Source organism: Natator depressus, chromosome 8 (assembly GCF_965152275.1).
Source record: "Natator depressus isolate rNatDep1 chromosome 8, rNatDep2.hap1, whole genome shotgun sequence".
NCBI lineage: Eukaryota > Metazoa > Chordata > Testudines > Cheloniidae > Natator > Natator depressus.
The window spans coordinates 2,620,977-2,633,541 of record NC_134241.1 but is presented as its reverse complement, the minus strand read 5'-3'; the positions used below and the strand labels follow the sequence as shown (position 1 = coordinate 2,633,541).

At 48.7% G+C, this 12,565-nt stretch overlaps 1 protein-coding gene across 8 annotated transcripts in view; it reads right to left on the bottom strand.

Moving 5' to 3' along the window:
• Window positions 1–10,721: 10,721 nt before the first annotated feature.
• EBF1 (EBF transcription factor 1) overlaps window positions 10,722–12,565 on the bottom strand; it is a 328,926-nt gene continuing 327,082 nt past the window's right edge. For all 8 annotated transcript variants that reach the window (XM_074960207.1, XM_074960211.1, XM_074960208.1 and 5 more), the window contains one exon: window positions 10,722–11,908. Coding sequence is in view for 4 of the 8 variants with exons in the window: in XM_074960211.1 (XP_074816312.1) it covers window positions 11,877–11,908 (32 nt within the window). In the remaining 4 variants the exon portion in view is untranslated. The remainder of the gene's footprint in view (window positions 11,909–12,565) is intronic.

The following is a 12,565-nucleotide window of genomic DNA, read 5'->3' as shown; positions in this document are numbered from 1 at the left end:
GGGGCTCCGGAGCCACACGCGGCTCCTCAGACGTTAACATGCGGCTCCCTGTCGAGGCACCGACGCCGGGGCTGGAGCTACGGGCACCAACTTTCCAGTGTGCCGGGGGGTGCTCCCTACTCAACCCCTGGCTCTGCCGCACACCCTGGCCCCACTCCCCCCCTTCCCATGCCCTCCCCTGAGCCTGCCGTGCCCTCGCTCCTCCCCCTCCCCAGCCTCCTGCATGCCACGAAACAGCTGATCGGGAGGGAGGGAGGGGGAGGTGCTGATCAGTGGGGCTGCTGGTGGGCGAGAGGCGCGGGGGGGGCGGGGAGCTGATGGGGAGGGGCTGCTGATGTATTACTGTGGCTCTTTTGCAATGTACATTGATAAATTCTGGCTCCTCCTCAGCTCAGGTGGGCCACCCCTGGTCTATATGGTCATGTCAGGTTCCAAATTCAACCTCAAATGCCAGCTTTGCCAAGCCCAGTGTTCCCCCTCCCCCCCCCCGCAAAAAAAAATTATATGATGTCTTTTTTAAATGAACACTTGTTGGGCACTTTGCCCGGGGGGGAGGAATGTGAGCTATTTTAAAGCTTTTCTTTGGAACCCTGATGGCCAGAAACTTATTTATTTAAATGGGAGCTGAGAGTCTCTTGATTCACGAGACTCCAGGAGCTGGGACTTTAAGAAAAAACACCACTTAGCACATGAGTGGGCACCATTGAAATGGCCACATGACCGTGTCTCTCCTGGTTTCTTGCGGGGGGGGGGGGAGTCCACTTCCCAGCCCCTGCGGGTGAGAGAGCTGCCACGCTTTCACTCACCATCCCCCTCCTGCCCATACGCTAGCGTCCCATCCTCCCAGCACCTCCGTGTCTCTCTCACACGCTGCCTCCTGCTCCCTTTCCTCGGCTCTGTCCCCTAGCCGTCAGTGGCTGCTCTCCCACCGCTGCGGGGGACGGGACAGGGGAGACGGGGGGGGCAAGTCTCGGGGGCCCTCGCCCAACCTCCACTGGCCACTTTGGAAGAGATGGGTCCCTGCTGCTTTGGCGTCAAAGCCAGTGGGCCAATCAGAAGGCTGGCAGTGGGTTGGGGGACGCGGGGGGCGGGGGGTCACTGATGCTGGTGGGGGCGTCCTGACGCACCGCCAGGGCAGCGTGGCTAGCTGTGTAGAGCCCTTGGGTGTTCTGTTGCCAGCCAGGCTAGTCGTGGATGGCAAGCTGGTGAGCTGGATTTGGCCCTGAGCCTCTCACCGTTTGGGGTGATTTGGTGCAACACTTCAGGGCCAGGGGCAAAACAAGTGGGAGAGGGCCCCCTCCCCACCCCTCCCACCTGTGGGCCTGCCCCCATTCTGCCCTGTCTGCCTGCGGCCTCGCCCACGGGTCCACCCCTTTCTGCTCCTTCCCTGGGGTCCCACCCAGGGTCCCTCCCATTCTACACACCCCACTGCAGCTCCTCAACCCGTTTGCTACTTTATGTGGTCCCAAGACAGAAGAAACCCTGTCTCTCTCCTCCCCCCGCCCCACACCCCGCCACGGCCCAAGGCCACAATGAGGAATGAGAGCCCCCTGAGCCATGAGGCTGCCCCCTAGGGCCGCAGAGGGGGGATCCCAGTGCTCGGGCTTCCCCCACCACCCCCTGCACTTCTGCCAGGGATGGATTGGAGCTCTGGGGGCTTTCCCTGCCCCCTCCCCACCTTCTGCTGGGGACCCGGTCGGGGAGGCCCGGGGGCTTTCCCAACCCAGTGGCCAGGCACGCCCAGTTGATCAGTGCCCCGGGCATGGGCCCCCGTGGTTAATCCGCCACTGTTCAGGGCCATGAAATACCCACCGGGTGGGGGTGGGGGTGGGGGTGGGGCAGACTTTTCCAAAGGGATCCGCTCATTTTTAGCCACCTAAATAAGCATATGGCTACACTGCAATGAAACCCCCCTGGCCGGCTGACTGGGCCACAGGCTCTGACTTTTGTTTTTTCCAGTCTGTGCTTTTGAAGCGGGGGGCAGGGAGAGGGGTGTTGCGGGGGCGGGGGGGGAGGCTCTGCCAGTTTTGCTGGAGGCTAGGTTCAGCAAATGTATATACTTCTTTCATATGGCTATCATGGGTCTCTTCGTGGGGGATGAGCCTCGGGAGATGGGGCAGAGAGGAGCGAGCAGTGGATGGGGGTCGGGGGGGCACCTCGGGGTGGCAAGAGGGAGAGCGGGAGCAGGGCCTCCAGGAGGAGTGAGGGTGGCGCACATGCAGGGCCTCGGGTGGGGGGGAGGGAAGCCGAGGAGGGGTGGGGCTGTGGGGGCGGCGCAGGGGACGGGGCCATGGACCAGGCACCGGTGTTGTCCCCCCCCCGTCCCCCACGCTTCTAGGGAGCTTCCGGCACCTCACGTGCTGCCTATGCCTACGCCTCGTGCAGCCCGGAGCACCCCTGGCGTCAGGGCCTCAGGCCAGTGCGGCTGTTTAATTGTGGTGTAAACATTCAGTCTGGGGCTGCAGCCTGGGCTCTGGGACCCTTCCCGGAGGGGCGAAGGGGTCCAGTAATAGGTGCCAAAACAATTTGTATAGTGGAGATGCCGAAAGCCATTCAACAAAACTGTAATCTGTGTATATACTGGAAACCAGGGTGTGCTCCTGCACCCCCCAGTTCCTGCATCTACGGGCCCAGCACTCAGGGTGCAGCCTGAGCGTCCACACTACAGTCAAACAGCACCTTAGCCGGCGCCCTGCAAGCCTGAGTCTGCCGGCACAGGCCAGCTGCGGGCATCAAATTGCCGTGTAGACAGCGCCTCGGTGGCCCGCTCAGCCTGTTGCCACAATAGGTGCTGCTGGATGCTGGTCTGTCAAAAGCCCAACCCAGCTTGTGCGGCGCACCGAGCTCCTGGCAAGTCGGTCCCCTGCGTGGTGTCACCGTCCAGTGCTGGTGCTGCAGAGACTGAGCTGCACTAAAATAAACCCGTAGGCGACCACTGTGTAAGCGCGAAGGCGTCTCGGGCACCCACAGCTAGAATATCATAGAATACCAGGGGTGGAAGGGACCTCAGGAGGTCGTCTAGTCCAACCCCCTGCTCAAAGCAGGACCAATCCCCAATTTTTGCCCTGATCCCTAAATGGCCCCCTCAAGGATTGAACTCACAACCCTGGGTTTAGCAGGCCCATGCTCAAACCACTGAGCTATCTGTTGGGCCAACGCCAGCTCTTACCTAACCCCTGGCACAAACCTGAACCGGCCTTTTTCGTCTGTCAGCTCAGCGGCACCCGTTGGGGTAGCCTGCCACATCTTTCCGGCCTGGCCCAGGGCTCCTATGAGTGTGAAATCCTGTCGGCGGCAGAGCGTAGCAGTCACAGCACACCTATCAAAAAAGACTCGTTTTAAATGCTTGGGGAGATTGAGGGCTACAAACCTTGGGAAATCAGCTCTGCCTAATATATTATGTAGAAGTTCTGTAATCATTATTGAACTAAAGTGCATTGCGTAAGTGGATAAAAATCAGTCCCACTGTAGCGTACGTCTCCAGAGAGCACAGATAAAAATGCCTTGTACTTAAGTAAAAAAAGGTAACAAAATATTTCCACTCCTGGCACAACTGCATTTCCCCCCTAATATAAATATGGAAGCCTCTGGAGGAGCTGATGATGCAGCAGAGGTTGAAGGGAACGCAAAGGCAACGGAAGCAGTGCAGCGTTAACGAGCCTGGCTGACACAGGGAGCAAGTCGCTGTGAAATACGGATGGACAGGGGGATGGAGTGTGAAGTATGGCTTCCCCTCCCCTGTGAGGGCAGCCCACCAAGCCAGCATGCTCAGGCGGTGGCAGAGGGGAAGGCTGGCATCAGCCATCGTCCCAGAGTGGCAAGTTTGGGTCGGGGGTGGGGGTTTCTGCAAGTTGATACCCATGCTCCCTTACGGGGGTGCTGAAACCTCCCTGTGTCCCATTCGTGCAACTCAGCTCCTGGGCTAAGGCTTCCCTGCACCAGTATAGCCCAGGCAAACGTGTCTCCCCGAACGCCATCTTCCAGGTGACCCGCAAAGGGGCCACAGAGTTAGGCTTAAGGAGCTCATTTGATGGGCGTAGCAGAAAAGCGGAAGGCTGATCGTGTTGTTAAAACACTGGACTGGGATTCGGGAGATGTGGGTTTAATTCCCCCTTCTGCCCCGGTCCCCTGTGTGATGCTGGGCACGGGCTCCCACTTTTTGTGCCTGACTTCCCCGGCTCTAAAATAGGGATAACAATACCTCTTTGCCTTCTCTAGTTAGACTGCAAGCTTTTAGGGGCAGGGACGGTTGCTCACTATGTGGTTTTCCTGTGCCTAGCCCACAACTATCCCTGCTTCTCTTTGTGCTGCCCCCCTCCTGGCTGCCTGCTTGTGTTGCACGAAGCAGGGAAGCCGCCAGCTAGGAGCTGAAGACACGTGGCAGATTCTGGCTATGTGAATGGTCATGAGTAGCCAGAAAGTGAAAATGGCAGGTGACAACGTCTTTTGCTCCCCTCCTTGTCCAGGGAAGCATGTGGGGAAGCCCAGAAGTGGCTCCTGTATCCCTCCCCTCCACATTGGATGTTTCTTCCCCCATGCTCCAGTTCTCTCCTAGGTAGGGTAGGGCATGGAACTCCTCTGGCTGGCCCAGAGGGCACCACAGAACTCTATCCCTTACAGCAGTCTGACCTTCCCATTGCGCCTCACTGCTGCCAGGGGAGACGCACAGCAGCTGGGAAAAAGTCAACAATGGTGACATATCCATCATTAGACTTCAGTGTCAACAGGCCATTGAGATGAATGGAGCAGTTAATTCCAACTGTCCATAGATTTATAAGGCCAGAAGCAACTGCCAGGATCATCTTCTCTGCAGCGCTGCACTGACCGCGTCATAGACGTTTATGCAGTGAACCCTGCAGTGGGGGGGGGGAGGGCACTACGCGACCCTATTGTGCAGGGAAACGCTACTGAGCCCAGTAGCTTGTGGTTGAATTAGAGCCTCTGTTTCAAAGAGAGCCCTCACGCTGTTAGGACTCCAAGCTGGGATGACAACTACTTCCCTGGATAAGGCAATCCCAATGTTAATCACCCTCCCTGTTAAAAAAAATCGCACCTTATTTCCAACTGGAATTTTTCTAACTTGGACATCAAGCTATTGGCGCTTGTTTTGCCGCTGTCTGCTAGCTGAAAGGGTCTCAAACAACGCTCCGTGTCAGTCCTTATAGACTGTTACCAAATTGCTTCTTAAGTTGTTCTTTGGTCAGCTAAATAGATTGAGTCTAGGGCTCTCGCTGTGAGGTGGATTGTCCAGCCCCCCAGGCATTCTTGTGGCTCTTAGCTGAATCCTTTCCAGTACGTTGCCGATATCCCTTTTTAGAGTGTCAACACCACAGCTGAACGCAGTATTCCAGTTGCAGCATCACCAGTGCCACATACAGAGGTAACCCTACCTCCCTACCGGTCAGACGAGTGATGAGCGGAGTCTTTATTTCCTGTCCTCAGTCAGCTGAGTAAGGGCAACGTCGGCTTAGTTAATACCTGTCACAGGGCAGGGGACAGTGTCGCCTGACTCCAGTGTCTGTTGTTACAAGCCCCTCTGAAGTCCATGGAAACACTCACATGACTACAGGTATTAGTGTGAGTAGGCTGGCAGAATCAGGCCATCGAATAAGGCCAGAGGCTGCCAGGCCCTGATGCAGGCACGCTTTGCGTCTGTGGTGGGAGAGGGTGCCAGGAATTCCCCCACCACTTGCATCCCCCGTCCAGGGTTGGTCTAGACTAGCACAAGCAGTTACCTTTGGCTAACACAGCCCCAGGATGCGCCCTGACCAGCTAAAGCTGAGTAAAAAGGTCTCAGCCTTTGTCTCCACTCAGGAAAAGGTTGATGTTCGTGTAACGGACCCCAGCCACCTTTGCTCGTCCAGGCCAACCCAGAAGAGCCAGGTAGCACTGCAGTCCCTGCCCTTGGGCTAGCGGCATAGGTTAAACCACGAGCATTTGCATCCTGACTAAATTAGTATTGCCAGAGGTGGGAGCAAACTCCGGTTCGTTGCCAAGCACGTTACCCCACGTTACTCAAGGGAAGCGTTTTAGAAAAGGCAGAGAGGTTAGTTCTAGGGCTAGAGGTTAGTTTCTAGTCTCTCTGTAGCAAACCCATCCCCAACCCCACTGCCTAGCTCAGTGGGGCTAGGGAATCCCATTCTGCAGCCTGCGTCCCCAGGCCAATGGGCCATGCTGGCTGGCCTCTCTCCCTACTCCTAAGTCCCCTACCCCATTGCACATCACAGAGAGAAACGCTTACAAGAGGAATAGAGAACTGGGCCAAGATGTGTAATGGGGCAATGCAAGGGTCAAGAGAGCAGCAGGCACAGCTGACTTGAGGGCCAATGATGAGGTGTAAGGAGATTTCATGGAATGGGACGTGAAGCAGCGTGAGGAGAGGCGGGCATAGGAGTGAGGATGTAGCAGGAATCTGGGGCTACAGCAGATGAGCAGAAGCACAGAAGTAGGGAAGGGGATCACAAGACTATGTGGGAAGCCTGTTGTATGGGATGGCGACACCCCGTTTTACTGAGCTTTTAAAAAGCCAGGGGAAATTCCCATACAAAAAGCTTTGTGACATTAAAGTGCAACCACTGAAAAGCAAGGAAATGACCCGTTTACACAGCATTCCCATCCCCCCTCATCTCACACACCTGACCTCCCGAACACCAAAATACCCAACAGCCCTCACTACATCCTCAGTTCATAAACTCCCTTTCCAGGCCAACATCTACCCAACCACGGGGGCCTGCACCCCCCACACCTATGTTATCACAATCCTGTCCAAATGCACAGGCCAACCTGAGCCCTCACACACATTTTTTATTTAATACAAACACCACATTTTAGCTTTGTCCATTACGGATGGGTGTCCAGACAACGTGTCATCTCCTAGCTGAGGCCATACTTCTGGGTGTATCGCTGAGTTTGTCTGGAGAGCGCGGCGCCTTAGCCAGGCTTAATTAGAATTTGGGTCCCTGCAGCTTATGTGGGCTCACGCTACCTGTCTTCAGAATTGGCTAAAAATAACTGTCCGCTGAACACATTGGGGCCTGGCTTTCCTGCCTGCAGACAGGCTGTGTACCATTGCTGGCAGAATGTACGCACTGTAATAAAGCATTGGCCACAGGCATCCGGGGCTTGCTTTTCAGAGGTGCTGAGCAATCATCCAGCCGCGAGAGCTGCCAGGGCTCAGTGCCTTTAAAAAGCAGGCACGCAACACCACCTTGGCCAGCAAAACAGTACATAGGCTATGAGCTAATGGTAACTGTCTAGCAGGTAGCCTAGGCAGAGCTAGTCATGAGTATGGCGAGATTTGGCTAACGCGTTCTACTATTATAGCAGAGCACCAGTTCTGCTAGAGTTAAACGTAAGAACGCCCTTCGCTTTCCAGGGCGGCTCTTCCAGACACTTCTGCTTGCAGGTCTTTACAACTTTCCCAGACTTCAATCGCTGGGGCTGGAACCCAGGGATTCTGTCCCTGGCTCTGCCGCACTCTTCCTCGGTAATGGTGAGCAAGAGTCTAGCACCACGGATCTGCACAAGATGACAAATTAAGGTTGCACAAGATCTTTTAATTCCAGCCTCTCCTAACTAGAGTGCTTGGCTCTGCAACTTGAATATTCTTTTAGTGGGGGGGAGAGAGGGGAGGTTGGTTTTGTATCTAGTTACACAGTACGACCTTTTTTCTTTTGGTACTGCAGTACGGTAACAGGTGCTAGGGAAGGTTGGATTCCAGCCCACGGAGAACAATGGTTCTGTTTTGTTTTGTGCACGAACATAAAAGAAGTGACATCCCTGGGAAAATATCCCCTTCCCACCTTCGCTCCGAGGGTGGGCAGCAGCAGCTTTGTGTCTGTTAAAAGAGCTCTCAAAAGGCTGTAATTCTTCCCTCCCATTTAAATCAGAGATCCACAGGGTTAGAAGGGACTGCAAGGGTCATTTAGTGTAATCCCCTGCCAAGATGCGGGATTTGTTGTGTCTAAAAGAAGAGTTTTGGGTGCCATTGCAGCAACATCTTCAACCCCTGGGCTACCAACCACTTATCCTCTTTTCTCTGCGTTGGTAGAGCAGAGGAGGAAGGGGAGGTGACACTCTTTGAAATGAAACACATCATGCCTATCTGGTAGGTGACAGAGGCTTAATATGAAGACTGGCAAAGTGGAATCTCCTTACAGAAGCCCGTAATTTCACTCTGGAAAGGAAGGGTGCGGCAGTGGGCTGCAACTCAGGACACTTTAGTTCAGTTTTTGCCTGTGCCACAGATTTCCAGTGGGATGTTGGGCAAGTTACTTACGGTCTGATTCTGCACCACTGAAGTCGATGGGAGTTATGCCATGGACTTCAGTGATCACAGGATCAAACCTTTAATCTCTCAGAGCCTCGGCTGTAATATGTGGATGATACTTCCTTTCTCCCACCCTCCATCAGCCCTATGCATTGAGCCAGCCAGCTCTTCAGAGCAAGGACTGATTCTAGCTATGTTATTGCACAATGATTGTGCGTAGTCACTGTATAATAACAGCCAGAATGTGTCCTTGAGGTTTATTGTGACACTGTGATGTAAATGAGAACAACAAATGCTTCATTTTTAAGATAAACAAAAGTTCACTGAAATCAGTATAAGAGGAGTTTCAAAGTAGCACGAGAGGAGTTTCATGAGAAGTAGATTTCCATGTGCTATTCTGTCACTTTTTGCTGCTCTGAATTTTGAGAAGGGCAGTTTGGGAGCTTCCGGCTTCCACCTTATAGTTATCCTGGTCTGTTGAGCAGTAGAAGCAGATAAATAAAGTCACAACCAGGGGCTCTAGTCACAGACAGGAAGTAACTTTAATTAAATATTGTGAAAGTTGAAAAGTTTTTACAGCTTGAATTCTGCAAAAAAATTATAACAATCTCTACAGTAGTTAGTTTCTCTAACAATAGAACTGTACAGTGTGTGTGTCTATTCAAAAAGATTTAGATAAGAAGGTGAAAGGTTAGTAGTTTCAGAGATGACTTCATTTTAGCTGCATCCTAGTACAACTGTGAGGAAATAGGCATACTTTATGCAATCCAGTTATTGTGTAACTTCACCTTTTGAAACTGAAATCTGAACATTTCCACTTAAAGCCATATTCTGTAAGGAGTAGCATCCTTTACTTAGTAAGAGACAGGGGTCTTTTTCAGGAAGATTTTGATAAATTTCCTTTCATCTGATCACTGTAAATAGCTGCAACAAAACATGCTGTTCATGGATCTTTGGACTTTGAAGTAAAGGCCTACGAATGTACATGGTTAACATGGATGTCTAAATGGCTACAACTTAGAATGGAGTTCTACAAGACCAATCAAGGGTGTCACTGGACAAAATATGGCTTTAAATTTAATTACATTGCCATGCTGTTGCTTATTATGTGAATTGGAATAATCATTTCGAGTACAGAGAAGCAATACATTGATGTCTCTCACATTTTCCAGTTTTTTTTTCTTTTATTTGCCCTTCCCCCCCGCCCCAAAAAGATCACACTGTGACTTTCTAGTGAAAACCATTGCAAAATTCATACAGGAAGCATGCACAGTTGCAGCATCGTTGGAAATGATTTCTTGCTCTACTAGAAAAAAGTTACATTGTCTTAAGGTAACAAAAACAGTTCTTTTGTGCTTTTCAATTCCTTTTTTTTTCTTAGAATGTTAGTGATGATTGACAGTTCTGGTGCACAGTACAATGTACAAGTGAAATGAATATGATTTGCATTGTTAAGGCATCCAATCTGCTGGTTTATATTTATGTGAAAGACAGAGAAATATACAAGCAGACTTAAGAAAGAAAGTATTTTCATTGAGTTCTATGAAGTTTCTCCCCATATTTAATGCACAAAAATGCGTCACTCCAAAGAGGAGAGATCCCATGCATATTAATAGAGTAAAACAGCATTGTTTTTTGTTAAGCCTCAAAAGCAAAGGATATTTTTTAAAATCTACATAACTAAATGCTACAAGAATAATATGCTACTTTTTGCCATATATTGGAAAAAACTTCTTAACTTACAAATAATACAAAAATAGACAATGGCTTTTAGGTGGAAATAAAAAAATGAAGCATGGTTTAAAACAATCTTAAAAAAACCCTATAAATGAAATGTTTTAAAATCACATTTAAACAGCTAATACAACGGTGAGTGACCAAACAAATCAGCACTTTTCACATAGCAAACGTACACAATAAAATAAACTGGGGATGGAGGGGGAAAGCAATGTACAAATTCCAAAGATAAATACATTATTTATATGGATATTTTACAAAATCCCCTTTAAAACAAACAAACAACCCCCGCCCCAACAAAACAAAAAAGCTTTTTTTCCCTTTAATTAATTTTGCAAGTCTGTGCAAGCGAAAGGTAGTGAGCTCTTTTTGCAAAATATGCAGTAACTTTTTGTGACATTGAAAAACTGTCTTAAGACATTAAAATGTATAAATAGAACAACAACTTTGGCAAAAAATCACAAAAAATCTACAGTATTTATAACTACATACAAAACACAACAGCAAAGAAAAAATATCAGATAATGCATCTTCAGAGCTTTGCTGCCTCTTTGACGACTAGTTTTAAGAACACTTCCCAGATAATGATAGCAAAATTCCTGTAAAACAGAACCTATGGTTTTGATTTGAAACCTTCCTCACGGCCCTTCCCCCTCCCACCCACCCGCAAATTCAAATTCATGTTTCCACTTACTATTCAAAACCAGTTACCTGTTGCTTAATATATTATGCTATAAACTGAGAGGGTCGGCTGATACAGCAACAATCCTAGCGGGAGGCTGACAAAAAACGTGTGTGCTTCTAGATCATTGAGAATGTAGAACTGCAGACGAGTCAATTCTGGTTCTGCCCCATAGAAACAAATAGATTAAAGTGAGGAGGAAAATTTATGATTACACCCAACATGTAATAATGGCTTGAGTCCGTGTCTTTAGACAGCGACACACAATCCAAAGGAGATTTGTATGCACAGCCTCAGGTTATGCTAAACTCAAGGGAGGCCACTCATTTGGAAAGATTCTGATATAAGCTAAACAGAGAGCCATGCTAGTCTAATTATGCAGTTTTAGCATTATATCCAGAGGCACTGGGTTTCAGAATTAAAGACGTCAGCTTACGGTATTCATGTCCTTAGCTACACTTTCACCAACTTTTCTCATCACATTATTTACACAATTATTTAGTCTGATATTAAAAACAGAGGTTACAAATTCTCTCCCTGTTTTAAAAGAGCAGATTCTTAGTGAGTGGTATCTGTTTAATTAGAGAATGAAAAACGTATCGGATTAGCAAACCATCCCTGGATAAACAACACATATGAGCCGACTCTTAATTAAATGGCCATTATTCTTCTAAAAAAACCTAACTGGCACTTCTATTCTGTCCCTTACTGACTTGTTTGTAAATGTTACCACTTCATTTCCCTTTACACAGCTTTAGAAAAGGGTCATAAATTAAAAACATGAAGTTTCATCTCTAGTGTCCCTTGCAGAACTGTATGATTTATAAAAGACAAATGGCTGTTGAGTTAAATCAAGCTTTAAAAAATAAAACAAACAAAAAACAAAAACCAAGAAAAAAAGTGGATTTTCTTTATCAACACAGAATAAATATATCTCCCATGTACTTGGGATGGACAACTCAAATCAACACCTTGCAATTGCAGATTCTTTGTTAATTTCGGTATTTGCAAGGATGGTGATTTTTGTTTTGTTTAAAAATCTGCAGTTATTGTAAGATTCCTCTTTATTTTATTGTATTTTATTTTTTTAAAAAGGCCTGAGTAAAAAGTTCCACTCTGGGACTTGTATCAGATTTCTCTCTGAAGCAGAATTCAACCTCTTCAATAAAATTCTTCAAGGCAATCCTTTCACATGGGAGGAACAATCATGCCAGATATAGCTGTTAAAAGGAGAGGAGAGGGAGGGAAAAAAAAGAAAAAGAAAAGTGACTTCTTTGCATCATAACTTCAATTCCAAAACCCTCACTACATTTACCAGTCAGATACTATCTATACTGGGAGCTGAATTCATACACAAGTGTCAAACAATAGAAATAACAATATATGCATGAAATACAAAAGGTCTGATTCTGATCTCACTGACACTGGTGTAAATCAGGTCTAACTGCTGGCATCAGTGACATTTTTCTAGCCTAAATTTAGCATAATATCTGAGCTCAGACTCAAACCCTTTTCAGCTCTTAGATGCAGAATTTCGTTGCTGCTGGCAAAGCTGAGAAGGCCTAAACTGCGAGAACTTTCATAAATTCTGTTAATTTCTCAAGAAGAACAGAGATTTGTGCCCTGTATGGGCATACAGCTATCATCCCACATGCCAGCTGTGTATACAAAAGCCATAGTCTGCTGCCTTACGTACAGTAACACTGGATCCTTTTCTTAGCCACCTTTCCCAGACAAGATCATTTCAGTATTCAAACCCCTGAAGAGCGGATGGTCAAACCTATCACGCAGTGTTTCTGGGCTGGGCTGAGGATACATTTTGCTGTTTTGTGAGAGAGTTTAGGAGTAGGCCAGTATGAGCCAATACAGACCCAAGT